The sequence below is a fragment of the Cydia splendana genome, chromosome 3 (assembly GCF_910591565.1).
Source record: "Cydia splendana chromosome 3, ilCydSple1.2, whole genome shotgun sequence".
NCBI lineage: Eukaryota > Metazoa > Arthropoda > Insecta > Lepidoptera > Tortricidae > Cydia > Cydia splendana.
The window spans coordinates 6,592,435-6,609,764 of record NC_085962.1 but is presented as its reverse complement, the minus strand read 5'-3'; the positions used below and the strand labels follow the sequence as shown (position 1 = coordinate 6,609,764).

The following is a 17,330-nucleotide window of genomic DNA, read 5'->3' as shown; positions in this document are numbered from 1 at the left end:
CTCGTTTCCTCTTAAAGTAATTTTACGACGCGTTATTGTAACTGTATAAGGCAATTGTACTCATTCTCGGTTGTATTTTGTTCATGAACTCACGGTCAATTCGAAATCACATTTTGATATTAAAATGATATCAGTTTGTTATCGTTGGCGCGTGTAGTGTATTTCGCTCGCACTTGTTCGTGCTATTTATTTTTAATATTTTGTACTGCAAATTAATATATCAAGCCGGGGTTAATGGGATGGTGCAAGGCCTTTTCTTTACTTATGTATGGCACTCGCACCAACAAATAAGCGCGAGCGAGATGCACTGAGATTAATAACTGTGGAATGAACTGTCGCCTGCGGTATTTCCGGACCGATACGACCTTCAAATCTTCAAGAAAAGAGCGTGTTCCCATCTTAAATTCCGGCAACGCGCTTGCAACCCCGCTGGTATTGCGGGTGTCCATGGGCGGCGGTAATCGCTTACCATCAGGTGATCCGTCTGCTCGTTTGCCTGCTATATCATAAAAAAAAATAACATCCGAACATCAATGAGAATCTGAAAATCTGAATGCCGCTCCTCGCAAATTTGTGTAATGTGTGGTCGTCCATTGAGACCGGTCGCCATTAAAGGAAAGTTTCGAGGCGATTATTTCAAACCGTGCCGAAAAAGGAGACCCCTTTTTATCGAGAGGATTACATGCCACTTCCAAACGTGGGTGGATGTAAAGAGTTACACGAGAGTGGGTCTAATTTGAACATTTAATCATTAATACCACTGGAGCGCAAATTCTTGAGGCCTATTTTAGCCGCCTTCTGATTGTTTATTGTTTTGTTTATTCACAAACGCCACACAAGCTTACGCAGCGTACTACGTAGGCGAACAACACGCGAACGCGAAGCGAAGCGATGCGGTGCGGGGTGAATCAATCCTTTGATACCTATAGAAGTGTCCTACGTGGGCGATCTCGTTGCGAACGCGAACGCCTTGGGCCCGCCGCGCCGCGCCGCGTCGCGTTCGCGAGTTGTTCGCTTACGGAAGAGGCAGCGTTACTGTACCTATATACCAAAACGCTTACATGTTGCATAATAAGATTTATTAAGTATTTTTTACAATATAAACCCACACAAAACTGATGTCACTTTTGAATCTTGCCAACGGACCAGAAACGGTATTTAAATATTTATTTGGGAATATAATATTAATTTTTAATATAATAGGGTGTAACACAGATAGTTTAAGGGCAAATTTGGAAAAAGTAGAAGAAACATTTTTTGATGAAAAAAATCTATTTAAACAAAGGCGAAAAATTTTTCACGTCAAAAAATATTTCTTAACGATACTGAATGTGCCCTTAAACGGATCCCCACTATTTTTTGACACATTTTGTATATCTGGCCCATCACACCTTTAAGTAACATTCGAAAGTTTCCCGTAAATTAAAATTTACCGTACCTTCTTGGAATTCAACCCGAGATTAAACTGATTTCCAATATCACGTGACGCAGTCTGAATTAGTCATTTGCAAAAAAAAATGTCACTGAAAAGAAAAGATTTATATGCATCTTTCATACGTTGTGAAACTTGTGAAGTAAGTACTTCACTCTTTTAGTTCACTAGTTCAGTTTAGTTCAGTAGCTCAACAGATCCATCTATATCAACAGTACTGGTTTCATTTATCTCATTCACGGATATTAAGTATGAGTTAAATGAAGAATTTGATAGATCATTTCATTCAATATGAATAATTCAAATAACTGAATTTATGAAAGGAAGGTTTAACATGGCGTCCTTGTCACTCTCTAAGCGAATGAGCAAGTAAATGAAAAGATTTTTCAACTGAACTACTGAAGTAAAGAACTAAATTAATCTGAACTAAATTAATGAAAGAGTGACATCAAGTGAAGTACTTCATTAAATCTTTCATTCGCGAAGTACTCAATTACTCATGTCTATTCTGAATGCGAATCTGAATTCTGGTGCTTTGCCTTTGTTGTCTAAAGGGGCCCACTGATTACCAGTCCGCCGGACGATATCGGCCTGTCAGTTGTTCGGAGCTGTCAAATTTTTGTTCTAACTGACAGGCCGATATCGTCCGGCGGACTGTTAGTCAGTGGTCGGCTTTACGAACGTCTGACTGTCTCTCTCTCCCAAATGTCAACTGACAAATTCATAATCCGAATCCGGCGTGTGCGCTCGTCCATGGGTAATGTAGTTACGGTGCGTTCGGAAATCAGAATTTTAATTTTCATATCTAAGAAAAAGAAAAAAAAACTTAATCACTACACCTTATAAAACAAAGTCCCCCGCCGCGTCTGTCTGTTTGTGTGTTTGTATGTTTGTTGGCGATAAACTCAAAAACTACTGAACGGATTTTCATGCGATTTTCACCTATTAATAGAGTGATTCCTAAGAAAGGTTTAGGTGTATAACTTGTTAACCTGTGCTAATCCGGGCGGGTCGCTATTCAGTTAACGCAAAATCATAGTTTTTAATTTTCAGAGATCCGCATTAAACTGTTCGCGGAGCTCTTATTTTAATAAATAATAAATAATAATAATACATATTATAGGACATTCTTACACAGATTGACAAAGTCCCACAGTAAGCTCAAGAAGGCTTGTGTTGTGGGTACCTACTCAGACAACGATATATATAATATATAAATACTTAAATACATAGAAAACAACCATGACTCAGGAACAAATATCTGTGTCATCACACAAATAAATGCCCTTACTGGGATTCGAACCCAGGACCATCTTCACAGGCAGGGTCACTACCCACTAGGCCAGACCAGTCGTCAAATCCGAAATGAATCAGAATGAATGTTTTTTTGAATGAATGAATGTGTCGTAATTGAATTGTTACATTTATTATCACAAATGCACTGAAACAAAATAATCAAGGAAGGTAAATAATCTCCAACTGTTAAACATATTGTGCAGCTACCTACAAACAGACATTCGCATTTACTATAAGGTAAACGTACTAGCGCTCGACATGCTAATGCCCAATAGATGACACCTTGCTGTCACCTCTATTGACAATGAGAAATTAGAGCACAAATTGTTAAAGAAAATCTATACATATAATAAAGCTGAAGAGGGTCGAAAGTCTGTACATGGAAGATATTCGAATAAAAGTTGGCTGAGGATACTTAGAATCGATAACAGAACACGTTCCAACAGTTTTTAGAAGTTTTGTCTGTTTGTCTGTTTATCTGTTTATCTGTTTGTCTGTTTATTTGAACGCGCATCACGTGAAAACGGCTGAACGGATTTTGATGCAAACTTTACTAATCTGTCAAGAACATCCCCGGCCAGGTAGGCTATAAAAATTCAACCCCTAAAAGGGGGGGTAGCCACAACACTCGATTGACTTAAGTTTGCCCCTGAATCTTATGGAGCTACTTAGGAAGGAGGGGCAAACTTTTTTCAAATATGTGCTACCACCATAGAGTACCCTGGTAAACTAACAGATGGCGCTGAATTTAATACGTGTTGACTTGAATAAGCCTTAATTCGCGCTCGCTTCGCTCGGATTTCAATTACATTGTAAGATATGGCGACTGCAGCAGCATTAGGTACTCTGTTGCAACGTTACTGCTGCGGCACTGTTAATTTTCGTGATAAAATGATGTGACTGATTTCAATTCTCAGCTGTAATGCGGCAATGAACGTCACTCAATTTACCAAAAAAAAATCAATGTAATCTTGATGACCAGGGAGAGGAGGCACCATGGTCTAGAAATGCTTAGGGCATCACAATATCTTAATCCGGCACTGGTCGTTTGCGGAGTCAAACGATTTGGGACTCGTATTTTATACGCATTTCCATGCCTTCCCGAAAAAAATTGAATCAGTCGCGAAAGTCTCGCAACGCATTGAGGTTACAAACGGCACGCGGTCTTCCTCAGGAGTCTGAAGAAGACCACGGTGAGTGGCGCTCTAGCCAGGCAGGCCGCTTCGCTTTCGCTCGCGCGCGTATACCTTACTGTATCGTCCGATATACAACTACTACTCTGTCGTTAAAATCACGTGTAAAATTTTAATAAGGGCGAAAAAAACTATTGATTTTGGAGTGTAGTTTTATTTAGGGGTACCTAACTGTAAAATATTTTATCTGGACTACAGTCCTCTAGCATATCCATCTGTCAACTTTACTTCAAGTTCCGCCTCCAGGGGAGAGGGAGAGAAATTAGGATTAGAAATGACAGACAGACAGTACTAAAAATACTGATAATCTTCAAATAATGGCAATGCTTCAGTGTGTTAAGGTTCAAAACAAAATACCTTTAAATTTAAAAGTGGAAAAATTACTATCTTGGGTGAGACTTGAAATCACGACCCCTGGATTTTTCCACTTTTAAATTTATTCTAAGCTTAATAGCATCGTTCGTAGACGTTTCTGCTTGTTAAAAATTAAGATTAATTACCTGTATTTCCATCCCACACGTACACATACATAAGTCATAATGACAGATAAAGACAAACGATTCATAGCTAATTAAGCCAGTAACGCGTTTATGAATAAAGCCATTAATTTATTATATAGGTAATATGGTAATAATTTTGAAAACCGTCCTTTGTTTCAGGTTAACACGTCAAAATGGGGAAAGGAGAAAAAAAATCCACCATTATATTGGATAATTTTAATTCAACGTAAGTTTAACATGTTCCTTGTTTATCTATTAGGTACCTACATAATCAAGTTTCCACTTCAAACCCAAACATTCTGCAAACATAGACATTTAAAAAATAAATAAAAATAAATAAATAAACCATTTATTCACGGAACACCATATTCTTACATGATAGGTACAACCTCCGCCAAACTGTATAACAGTTTGTTGGCAGAAATAGGCTCCTCTTTTTACATACTGTTTATAGGCTATTTTACTTAATTTAGATATTTAAACTATTTTTAGATACTAATATAAGGTACAAATCTAAGTTCAATATAACATGACATTCTTTAACTTAAGTTTATCCTAGCTTCATATTGTTTTAACATGAGTTTTTTAAATTTAGACTTAAATACATTTTTATTGGTGCTTTTCCTAATATTTAAGGGTATGTTCTTATAGATTTTAGGAACAAGATAGGACCTGGTCCTCTTGCCATAATAATTAACTGTTCTAAGTACAATCAACGCTTCATTAGCCAACTTTCCACACAAAAGTGGGTTAGTTACTGGGACTTTATACAGGGTGTTTGGTACATCGTTTGCCAAATTAAAACGGCAGATAGGTTGAGTCATTTGCTATCTTCCCAAGCCTAGAAATTTTTAATTTTACACACGTTTTTTTTTCAGCTCTATGTCAGTTTTTCGTAAATTTAAAATATTTACTTGCGCAGTAGTAAAAAAAACCATGGCCAAATTTTTTTTCCTAGGCATGAGTAGATAGCAAATGACTCAACCGATCTGCCGTTTTAATTTGGCAAACGATGTACCAAACACCCTGTATACATTTGTCTAGGCAAGACGAAAGTTACTTACACTTTAGTCTATTACTAAAGTGTAATAGTTATTTACGATACAAGTGCGGAAAAGAGGAAATTCGAAACGGGTGGCGATAAATTAAAACACGACCGAAGGGAGTGTTTAGAATCGACACGAGTTGCAAATTATCTATTCGCACGTGTATCGTACAATGTTTTACAGTACATATGGCCCTATAAACTTTTGACATACGCACGGAAAGTGCTGTTTCCCGCACTAATGCGGGAAAATAGGACCAATGTACTGTAATATTTATTTAATACTGCGTATTGCATTTCGCAGGGCGGATCTAGCCGGTAATCCGGGATTTCAGTCCACATTGAGCTTGGGCTCAAAAGAAGTCATCAATGAAAAGGAATACAACCCTTTTGAGCACAGAAATGTTGCGCATCCCAATTCGTAAGTATTTGGACCAGATTACGGTCTCCCAAGATAGTTTATACAGGTTGTCCTTAGCCATTGGACAAACCCTGAAATCCCACGAAGGGTTACTTCTCAGGAATGCTCTAACGTTATTATTTTTTAATTAGAACAAAAGATAAAAAAATAAACAAACAAAATTTATTTCCAATAATCAAATACAAAAAGAAACCTACTGTATTAATCATTGGCAGTGTTTTTGACAATTTGTTCGAAAATTTGCGGCAATGATGAAATTTGTCAAAAGTCAGTAGTTTAGTCATTAGTGTCATAAATAAAAAAGATAATTAAAAAGGTCGAAAGTTTCATACTGTTTATAACCTCAGGAGCTACTAACACATACAGGCTGCTCTAAAGTATAAAATCATCATTTGTTAATTTCTTCGTAACCGCTACACCGGTTGTTATCACGGAAGAAAGAATGAGCGCGCCGGGGTTGTTATGATACTTTGTATACTGCTTCTAAATACCCTAATCTAATGCATAATATGTACATTTCGGTTTTGTCCAATGGCTAGGGACACCCTGTATACATAAAAAGTAGCTGAGAGAACTCTTGAGACAGTTTGAGATACATAATATTTTGCTAATGGAAGTTGAGTACCTAGGTTACGTTTCGGTTAGTAACAGACATAAGTTTCTCGGGAACTGTTTTCTTTTTAGTGGCCTAGTTTCAATATCACCCCCACTATCCCTGTTTATATTATAACTTATAACTGCGAAAGTAACTATGTCTATCTGTTACCTTTTCACGCTTAAACAGCTGAACCGTAATAGATGAAATTTGGTATGGAGATAAACCCGGAAAACGACAGAGTAGTTTTTATTAATCATCTTCATCATTCCCTACTCACTACAAGCAGTCAAAGTGCGGGCAAAAGTTAATTTATTGAAACGGATCAGTCACGTTTTTAAGCCGAAAATTTCTCAACATGTTTCGCTCTATTACGAAGTTGCCTGATCGACGCAAATTGCAATCTGCGAGTGCGGTATGTGATTTGTCTTTTTCGGAACTTATGTACGAAATATCTTTTGATATTTACTGGTCGCTTTTCGGTAAAGGAAAACATCGTGAGGAAACCGGACTAATCTCAATAAGGTCTGGTCTACCCTCTGGGTTGGAAGGTCAGATGGCAATTGCTTTCGGTAAACTACTGCCTACGCCAATTCTCGAGATTAGTTGCCAAGTGGATTCCAGGCTCTCGTGAGCTGTGGCAAAAGCCGGGACAACGCGAGGAAGATGATTTACATAAATCATCGATATCGTCTATTCTTTTATACAAATTTTGAAATTTTACAGGACCATTGGATCCCTGGTGCATTTGCTAAAATCCTCCCTCGGTTCCGGCATCCTGGCGATGCCGAACGCCTTCAAAAACGCGGGTCTCGCGGCTGGCGCCCTCGGCACTATAATCGTTGGGTTCATCTGTACACACTGTGTTTATATACTGGTCAGTTTTATCTTTAGCTAAAGAAAATATTATCACAAGTTTGGGTAAGAAATTGAGGGAACTCCCCAAATGTTGCGAGGATACTAAAAACCAAGCTTTTGCATCACCAACAAGTAGGTAGTGCCTATCATATTGAATTCCAAAATTGCCATACCTAATTTCGAAATTCAAGAACCTAGGAAACAATATCCATGACGATTTTACGTAAAATTACATGACGGGATCTTGGATTGATCAATTTTGTTGACGTCATGCTGAATTCCTGTGGCGATTAGAACGATCAATCCGTCAGTCCCTAATTCGATGCAACGCTTCAACTTATTTTAACGCCGTTTCAATAACGAAACAAGTGAGATTTTACACTTAGAATCGGTTGATACAGATGTAGCATAATTGTTTTCCATCGCATTTTCTCGGAAACGTTCGTATTTGTCATGCTACTTCAGTCAACCTTAGAACTTTTTGTACCGAGGCGAGAATGACTGAAAAAACAAAACACGTTCGTAAGTTTCCGTGAAAATACGATGGAAAATAATTATGCACTATCTGTCTTCTTCTTCGTCGTTCCCTCATGACTGAGGATCGTGACCCACAACTAATTATATCCCTACATTTAACGCGATCAAGGGCTATGTGGGCTGCCCTCTGCATGGAACCACATGCTAGTCTAATGGAATCCGACCATCTTGCAGGGGCTCTTCCTCTAGCGCGCTTGCCTTCAACTTGCCCCTGTATGATGTCACGTTCGAGGCTACTACATCCGTTCATGGTTATTATATTTTTATTTTTACAATTCCAGGTGCGGACGTCTCAAGAAGTATGCGTGGACGCAAAGAAACCCTCCATGGGGTTCGCAGAGACGTGCGGCGCAGCGTTCCAATACGGACCGAAGAAGTTGCGGCCGTGGGCTGGTTTCGTCACGTTAGTTATTTCCGTTTATTTTTAAAGGCCTGTCAATCAAGCTTATAACAAGTTATAACCTATAAAGGCCACTTACACCATTACAGTAACCCGGGGTTAACTGGTTAAACCTGGAGTTACCATGGTTACCAGTACAATTTGACACTGGGTTAATTATTTGGTACGGTAGCTAGTACGGTAACCAGCGGTCACGCTGAACTTCGTACCACCAGTCAATGAATCAAAGTTCATAATTTGCTCTCACTTACATCGGATTACATGGGTTTTGCTATAGAAAGCAATGTGTTTTGTTTCAATTTTCTATGCCAATTTCACAGTATTAGACGCCATCCAATATCAAGTTATCTGCATCGACGAACACAGCTATAACGCTGTCCTTTATGTTGTTATCTGCCTCAAATTTTACGGGAAGATTGATACGGGTTCCATTTATAAATTATTTTGCTTCAGTAAAATCAGTTGGGAGACACTCCTCCTTTCGGGCATACTCGGCTCCGTTCGGCTCAGCATTGCTCCGAGCAATAATTAAGGTTGGCACCAATTGACATCCTTTTGCGTGCACGGCCACAGATAAGATGATTGCATGAATTTTGACAACCCTAAATAGCCGAAAAGGATAGTGCCATCCATTAGAAAGGGATAGCACGATTCGTCCCTGAATCGCTGTTAAACTTCGGTTTTGTAGGAAGTTTCTGTCCTTTCTGTACGGTAGTACTAAGGTGGTGGTTGCTCGACGCGGTCCCAGTACATGTCATCTTGAAACTAAAGTCATTCTCAATAGAGGTAACAGCGGGGTGTCATCTATTGGGCATTAGCATGTCGAGCACTATAGTACCAACTACCACCTTATTATTTATTCAATGGTAAAATCTTATTTTGTTACAGGACGGTTGTGGACTACGCCCTGACTGTGACATACCTTGCGGCACTCTGTGTGTACATTGTGTTTATTGCTGAAAATTTCAAAGAGGTAAGAGTACCATAGCCATTTAAGTAAATTGACAGTGACAGCGCCCGCAACAACGCCGCAGCAGTAATGCCGCAACAGTATAATAGTAGCTGCTGTTACTATCCTAATGTGACCTTAACACTGCACCATTTTTTGAACGATATTAGTCTATTAAATGTATTAAAAACGGGTCACTCAAGTATTTTAAGTCGAAAAAACCTGGGGCTCTGCGGTGAAGGAACACGTATTGGATTCGGATTCGACTCCCTATATACGTTTCGATAAGGTAACCGTGCTGGCGAAGCGAAAAGTACGGGAGGCTATCGAAATTAGTCGTCATCCGAATTTTAACCGTGATTGTGGTTGGTCAGTGCCTACAAGCTGGAAAACTATTTTGGGTACTACGTCTGTGGACAGTGTGAACGAACCATTAGCGAATGACGTAGTGAGTGTTGTGTGCAACCCATCATTTGATAATAATGGCATAAATGAGGGTAGTTTCTCCCCCCCCTGCCGCCACCGGCGCCTGCGCCGAGTCATCGGGCGCGGAGAGCTGCGGCCCGCAGTCTGCGCCGTTCCGTCACCGTAAACGCAAGCTCTTGATGATACTTCTCGGTACGGAGTGAAACATGTCGAGCGTTTTTCGACTTTAAATACGTGAGTGACCCGTTTTAATACATTTAATATGTCTGTGTCTCACGGAAGTTTTGATATTAGTCTAATATTATTAGTGTGTTGTCATGACAACCCATACGATCTGTCAGTTCGTGGACATATTAGTCTAATGTCGAATGTGAATAGTATTAGTCTAATGTACCTACATAGTTCGAGGAATGGGGCCCCTGCACTCGTCATCCAAATTTCGAAATAAAACAAAAGTCCGCAATTTTGCCGTATCCTCGTGTCTTGCATTTAGGAATAACTTTTGTAAAGGGCAAAGTGCGTTGGGATGAATAGCTTATATTTCGAGTACCTACTCAAACTAATGGAAATTTATAATAGTTCAACACCGAGAAGTTTATAATAAATAGGTAGAGGGTTTATCGGGATAAACAATCGGACGGAATATTCCGAGTATAAACTTCGTAGCAATAATTCTTAGAACTTAGTTCTAAGCTGGGTGCAGAAGGGAACGTGTAATATTGCGTCAACGTGTGGACGGTACTGCGAGTGCCTTTGTGTTCACGCTAAAAACTGACTGCCGATGAATCCGGCAGGAGCATTACTAGTAGGGTTACCAGATAGAAATTTAGAATTTCCTGACAAAATTCCTGATTTTCGAATATTTTTCCTGACATTCATATTTTTGACGACGACAAGTGCATTTGTATTACTTTGGTACATTGTTTTATTGATAAGTTGCGTGGATCTCATTTATAATTTTTTACAAATATTTTTTGGATTAATTTAAGTAAATAAAAATGTACTTTATAAAAAAGTATATCATTTCAAAAAATTCCTGACATATTCGTGTTCCGTCCCCATTCCTGACAAAAGGCCAAAATTCCTGACATGTCAGGAAAATTCCTGTCATCTGGTGACCCTAATTACTTAGGCACCTCACGCTAGTGTCTCCCGAGCGTCGCCGTCTAGTCAACTCTATGGCTGCTGCTCGACGCAACGTTGGCGCAACTGCGCAGTGACGCCATTTTCCATATCGCTGACTAGACCCCGACGCTAAAAAACGCTAGTGTGGGGTGGCCCTACATGCAATGCTAGTAGTGCCATCCACACGCAGTATTCCTATTAAAATACACGATGCCTCTTTATCGTACATCAGTGCTAATGAGATGGACTGCGATCGAATTTACGCAGTCGCTAACATAAACGTCAAGTGTCAACTCGTGGTACAGCTACCTATAACCTTACTTTAAGATAGCTATAAGGATTTTCGCCACGTGTCATCTCTGCGGTCTTGGCACTGAAATCTCCCTCCGCTCTGGCGTGCGAGCGAGACTTCTATGTACATAATTATGTGCTGTATCACTCACACACCGGTGCAGTTGGCGGACGTAAGTGTGATAAAGTGTGATGAACGAGTAACGTTGAAACGTTGCATTTTTTCTTATTTACTCGTAATGCATGTTAATTATAAGATGTAATGTTTTGAAAAGATGTGTCCCGCCGAGTATGTTGCCGGTCCCATATTGGGATACCCTCATCCAATTAAGGGGGGACTGAAATCTTTTAGATGCAGAGGTGTAGCTTTATTAGACGTTCATAAGCGCATTGTAATATGCCTACTTGCATAATAATCTTTATCTTTATTTTAAACATTTCAGGTACTAGACGAGTACATGCCAGATTACAAGCTCTCGGTAGAGACGTACTGCGCCCTAACCCTCGTCCCCTTAGTCCTGATCTGCCAAATCAGGAACCTGAAGTGGTTGGTGCCATTCTCCGCCGTCGCCAACGTGCTGCTGGTCATCTGCTTCGCCATCACTATGTACTACATCTTCAGCGGTCTACCTAACCCTAAGGAGCGCGTAATGGTCGCGAGGGTTACCCAGTGGCCGTTGTTTATCAGGTGAGGCCTTAAACGCCACTTGCACCATCCCACTAACCCTTCCACTCTCGCCTTAACTTTTTTTTTTTATGGAGTGTAAAAAAAATCATTTATTTACAAACAAGATATAATCTATGGTATTGCTAAAAGAAATTAATAACTAGCTTAAATCTAAAATAGGCTCTTGAGGCATTGTACCAAGGATGATACTTTTAATTACTTGAAGATTGTGATTGCAACAGTGTTGCTAGTGCAGCGTTGCAACAGTGGGAAACGGGAAATGTATAGGGTAAAAGTGGGATAGATGCCCCACTTTTTGAAATTACTTGTTATCTCTTAGTACAAAAAGCAAGATGCCTTATTTGTAAAACGGGTAGGTACTTAGGTTTATTATCTTCAATTTTATGAAAGGAATAAACATTATCTTTGATACTTCCAGAGTATTGGCGATTATTGCGGACCTCTAAATTTTGGGTCAACTATCCCCTATATGGGATAGTTGCCTAATCCATGTAAACTACGTTTACGGTAGATGCCCCGTCGAGAAAGAGGATACTTATCCCGCAAAAACTTTGATCGCACCTAGCCGTCCCATGCAATTGCACAGAGATATGCAACGCGGTCAACTTAGTTGTAGTTGCAGAGTCTGTCTAGAAACTAGAGAAATTGCAATCAAGGCAACTATACCCCCGGGGCATGTATCCCACTTTTACCCTACTGTCTGCACCAAACAATAGCAAGCTGCAAAGTGCGAGCAAATTTACGGTCCTAATTATATCAAACTGTTTCGCAGTTTGGCAGTCTGTCTTATGCAAATACAGAAATAAATAATAAATAAATTATATCAAACCAATATCGTAGAAATACCTAATAAACATGGTTGAGAAATTGTTCTAAAAACTCAATTGAATGCTTTGAAATGTCAACCTGTAAATGAGATGACTACGCAGTTGATTTCGATAGTACCGTAAAATGGGGTGAGTAGGGTCAAAACTGAAATTCAGACCTCGATAACATTTTATTTTTACATATGAAAACTGAATGGTGTATATAATAAGTGTTCCGGACGTTTGTATTTTAGTTTTTATTTTATTTCAGGTAGTTCCATTTCATAACTTTGACGATAAAGAGGAAAACCCACCTCATCTCGTATTTGGGGTGAGAGGGGTTTTCATACAAAGGTGATTTTGGAAGATTGTTGGATCGTTTTTTTTTATTATGCGTATATTACTATAGCTCCATTTTAAATTGGAATACATTATTTTTGTAGCAGTAGCCTTAAAACCCCTTCTCACCCCCCTCTCAAAACTTCTCTCCCCATTCATAACCCACCTCTCCCCGCGAAACCTACTCACCCCGTTTTACGGTCTTTAATTAGTTTTGAAGCTAATCTATAGCTAATAAGTAATTTTCAAATTACTTTGGGTGTTGTAATCCAGTAATTAAACCTCTTTTTGCGTTCCTCTAAATTAGTCCATGAGTATATTAAACTTAGCCCTACCACGACTAATATGGGCCGATAGTGTATTTGGTTTTTATCCTGAAATTATTTTCCAGTACAGTAATCTTCGCGATGGAAGGGATCGGAGTGGTCATGCCCGTTGAAAACGAGATGGCGAAGCCGCAACAGTTCCTTGGGTGTCCGGGGGTGCTCAACGTGGCCATGGCTATAGTCATTTCCCTCTACGGCATCGTGGGGTTCTTTGGTTACATGAAATATGGCGACGAAGTGAGGGGAAGCATTACGTTAAACTTGCCGCAGGATGAAGTGTAAGTACTTGATGTCTGATGTGTGACCCAGCACCCTTTTGTTTTGCTGCAACACACACAGCAAACCTACATTAACTTCACGAACTTCGATTTTCGCGGTTAAAGTCCAGTTCCCAGGTTTGAACCATTCACCGCTGGCCCTTGAGTTGTGAATAAATTCCGTCTAAGACTTAGACGGACTCTATTTACAACTCAGTTGGAGCGAAGTTAAGTACCTTAAGGAGCCCACAGATTAGGTACCAATTGGCCGGACGATATCAGCCTGTCAGTTGTTGCCTGATATCGTCCGGCGAACTGGTAATATGTGGGCCCCTTTAGACTAAGCTATCAATATTAGCACTAGAGGTTAAACAACAACTTTGCCCCCTTGTAAAACAAATAACTACTTATGATTAATTTACAATAAAAACAATTTCATCTACTTTACCTTTTCAGCTTGGCACAGAGCGCAAAGATCCTAATGGCGTTGGCTATCCTTTTCACATACAGTCTTCAGTTATATGTACCTATGGAGATGATCTGGAGAGTGATTCACAACAAAATATCCGTCAGATATCACAACATCACGCAAATCTTCATCAGGACTGCTGCTGTTGTTGGCTCAGGTACAATATTGAATGTAACTAAGTACTTACACAAATCTAGTCATTTCGATAACTATAGGATGGAAAACATAATATTATTTACTTACTTACTGCTATGGCGAAGCGGCCCAAAGTAAATCTTGGCCTCCGACACCAAAGCCTGCTATGCTACTCTGTCCAGTCGACGGCGCCGAGTTCGCTAAGTACTTAGTTTAATCACGGCAAAGTCCTGGCTTTTGTTGCGTTTGTGTGCGTTGCGTGTTTAGATGTAAGTGTAGGTGCATTGGGGGCAGAAGCAGCTTAAAACTATTAAGTACATACCTAGTACATCTCTATGGTTTATCGACGTCAAACAGATCAAATGAAGTTTCGTGTAGTGTAACAAACTTCTAGTCACCCGAACGTATAGCTTTTCCTGGCGAACATATAGCGATAGCGTTTACAAATTAAATACTTAAAGTCTCATTCAAAAACTTACTTCTTGTAGTTCAAAAATCGTTAATACTCAAATAACAGTAAGGTGCAGCACAAAGAAAAATCTGGGCTGGGAGGTGCGATCCGCGTGTCCTCGCCAAAGCACGCGGCCGCGCGGACCCGAATCATCACCACTACACCATTAATAAGTACCCGCCGCGTCTGTCTATTTGTGTGTTTGTTCACGATAAACTCAAAAACTACTGAACGAATTTTCATGTGGTTTTCACCTATCAATATTCTGATTCTTGAGGAAGGTTTAAGTGTATAATTTGTTACCCGTGCGAAGCCGGGGTGGGTAGCTAGTGAAGTATAAAGCAGAGTATCAATCATAAATACGCATTTTATTCTCGACCCACAATTGCCTCGGATAAAATGATATTTTATGGTCTTTTACAATCTACTATTTATTTACAGTTGCCCTAGCAGCAGCCTTCCCAAATCTGGAGCTCTTCATCAGTCTCTGCGGCGCCATCTTTCTATCTACCCTCGGTCTTCTGACGCCAGCCATCGTGGACACCGTTCACAACTGGGACCGAGGACTTGGCAGGTTCAACTGGATGTTATGGAAGAATATCTTCATTGGCATGATATCCCTAGTGGCTTTGTTTGCTGGTTCCTACAAGAGCATCAGCGATATGGTCTCTAAATATGGACAGAGTGAGCACTTGGAGATGAATATGAATCTAAATATGACCGGTGTTAATGGGACTTGGGTGTCATAAAAATATGTAACGGTCGAGGAATTTTGTCACAGGGACATATGAGAAAATATTTAATAGTGAATAGAATCAGGCGTTACTTTGCGGAAATCCATACTAATTAAAACCAAAATATTACTTTGCTAATCCGCGAAAAGATAACGTGCTAACGTGCGTGGGGCATGATTCTTAACGAACAATTGAATGTTGCGTCATCGCCGTTATTACGAATTTTTCCATCTCACTCACACTTGCACGGTAGGGGGAGTGGTCAAGGTATAAATATGGCCGACCATTCTAGACAGGTCATTCCGTTGCCGGGCGTCAGACCGTCAACAACTCCTGAGGATGCCTCGTAGAGAGGCGAAACACGTGTCGAGGTTTATTCTTTTGGTGGTGGTTTGTTATATTTATTTTTGCGGTGGGAGGGTGGGAATATTAATTGCATGTAAAAATACGCAAGTAAGTATAACGGGTTAGCACTGATTGACTAGCACGTTATCTTTTCGCGGATTAGCAAAGTAATATTTTGGTTTTAAAATATTTAATGTCACTGTGAAAATGTACCCAATAAAATATATATGTAAATTGAATTCTTTGACTGTATTTGTTAGATATGGATGAAAATGTAAAAAATTGTTAGATGTGGATGAAAATGTAAGCATTTGTTAATGTGGATAAAAATGTAACGACAATTAGGGCATATGTAGGTAGATCATTTGGAAACATTTCGCTGGCTTAACTTACAATTTCCAAGTTTATCCTACACGAAGGTGGTTATGATATCACACTGACATCGCAATTGGAAATCCGAATGGATATGAATTGGAAGAAATGAGCCGTTGTCAACTACGTTTAACCCTTTTTATATGTCATATTTGAAGAGATGTATATTTTGTTTGTTTTATGTAATAGATGAGCACTTCTATTTAAAGATGTACCAACATTTTGTGTTAGAATTGGGAATTTTTATACTATTTCTACTCATAATCACGACATTTTTCCATTTTTACTGAGAAAAACATAAAATGTGTCACCAAAATCTTTGGTTCGTTTGGTATTCAATACAACCTTCTATGACCGTAACAAAACGGACACCAAAAATTTGTATGAACTTTTGGGGACACTTTTTTCTTGTGTTAGGATCGAAAGAGCTCGTGACTCTGAGTGGAAATAATATAAAAATTCCAAAATCTGAAATGCGAGTTTAAATAGAAATGCCCAAATAGGTTTAAGTTAGATTTCTATTGACACACAATACATATTAATATAAGTACATTGACTTGATTTCTAGCCTAATATTTTAACTTATTTATTTTGAATCTTACACATTGCAACTTTCACAGAATGCCAATAAATTTTTATGTTTATTTAAAAGTAGGTACCTATATTATTATTATGAGTATAAACACGAATAAAAAAATATCGAATAGCTCAGTTTTAAACTAACTACTAAGAATTAAATGAAGAAATAATTTTATTTTATTACAACAGAACAAAATAATTAATACGTAGGTATATTTATTTTATAAAAGTAATATTTATGTCACGCAAGTAAGCACTATTTTTATTTGTACAAATCTGTTCTAATACTCTTTCGCAAACAGGTATTTTTGGTGTAAGTACAATTATTATTTAAGTCGCTTGCTTTAAGGTTAGTGAACATTAACTTAAGCGTATCTGATTTTCAGAGTTACAAATACGTCCATAATTCAGAGTTATTGTAGATTTTGTAAAATACGGTTTTTAAATAGTAAAATATTAAACAAAATTATATATTTTTTATTATAATCTAATAATGCTGGAATTAAATTACCGCGATCAAAGCCTAAATCAGGCGTGGCTCACTCCGCGATTTCGTCGCTTTGCAACAGGTAGCTAAAAGTACATCCGTTCCACACCAATTTTGGTGGCTAGTCATAAGCCGCGCGTGGCGCTGTCGCCACCTAGCGGCCATATCTGTCCTGATCGTAACAGACGCATTTTGTTACAGAGTCAGTCTTATGTAGTACCTAGTACTATTATTTATTCTGTGCCTAAATGAAAAATCCGGTTAAAAACATTCT

General features: G+C 38.9%; 1 protein-coding gene across 1 annotated transcript in view; it reads left to right on the top strand.

Moving 5' to 3' along the window:
* Nucleotides 1–15,332, top strand: part of LOC134806409 (proton-coupled amino acid transporter-like protein pathetic) — a 45,548-nt gene extending 30,216 nt beyond the window's left edge. Inside the window, exons 2-10 of the mRNA XM_063779675.1 lie at nt 4,581–4,647; nt 5,771–5,887; nt 7,209–7,359; nt 8,159–8,280; nt 9,166–9,250; nt 11,512–11,756; nt 13,293–13,505; nt 13,941–14,110; nt 14,981–15,332. Coding sequence (XP_063635745.1) covers nt 4,595–4,647; nt 5,771–5,887; nt 7,209–7,359; nt 8,159–8,280; nt 9,166–9,250; nt 11,512–11,756; nt 13,293–13,505; nt 13,941–14,110; nt 14,981–15,288 — 1,464 coding nt within the window. The 5' untranslated portion in view covers nt 4,581–4,594 and the 3' untranslated portion in view covers nt 15,289–15,332. The remainder of the gene's footprint in view (nt 1–4,580; nt 4,648–5,770; nt 5,888–7,208; nt 7,360–8,158; nt 8,281–9,165; nt 9,251–11,511; nt 11,757–13,292; nt 13,506–13,940; nt 14,111–14,980) is intronic.
* Nucleotides 15,333–17,330: the final 1,998 nt, after the last annotated feature.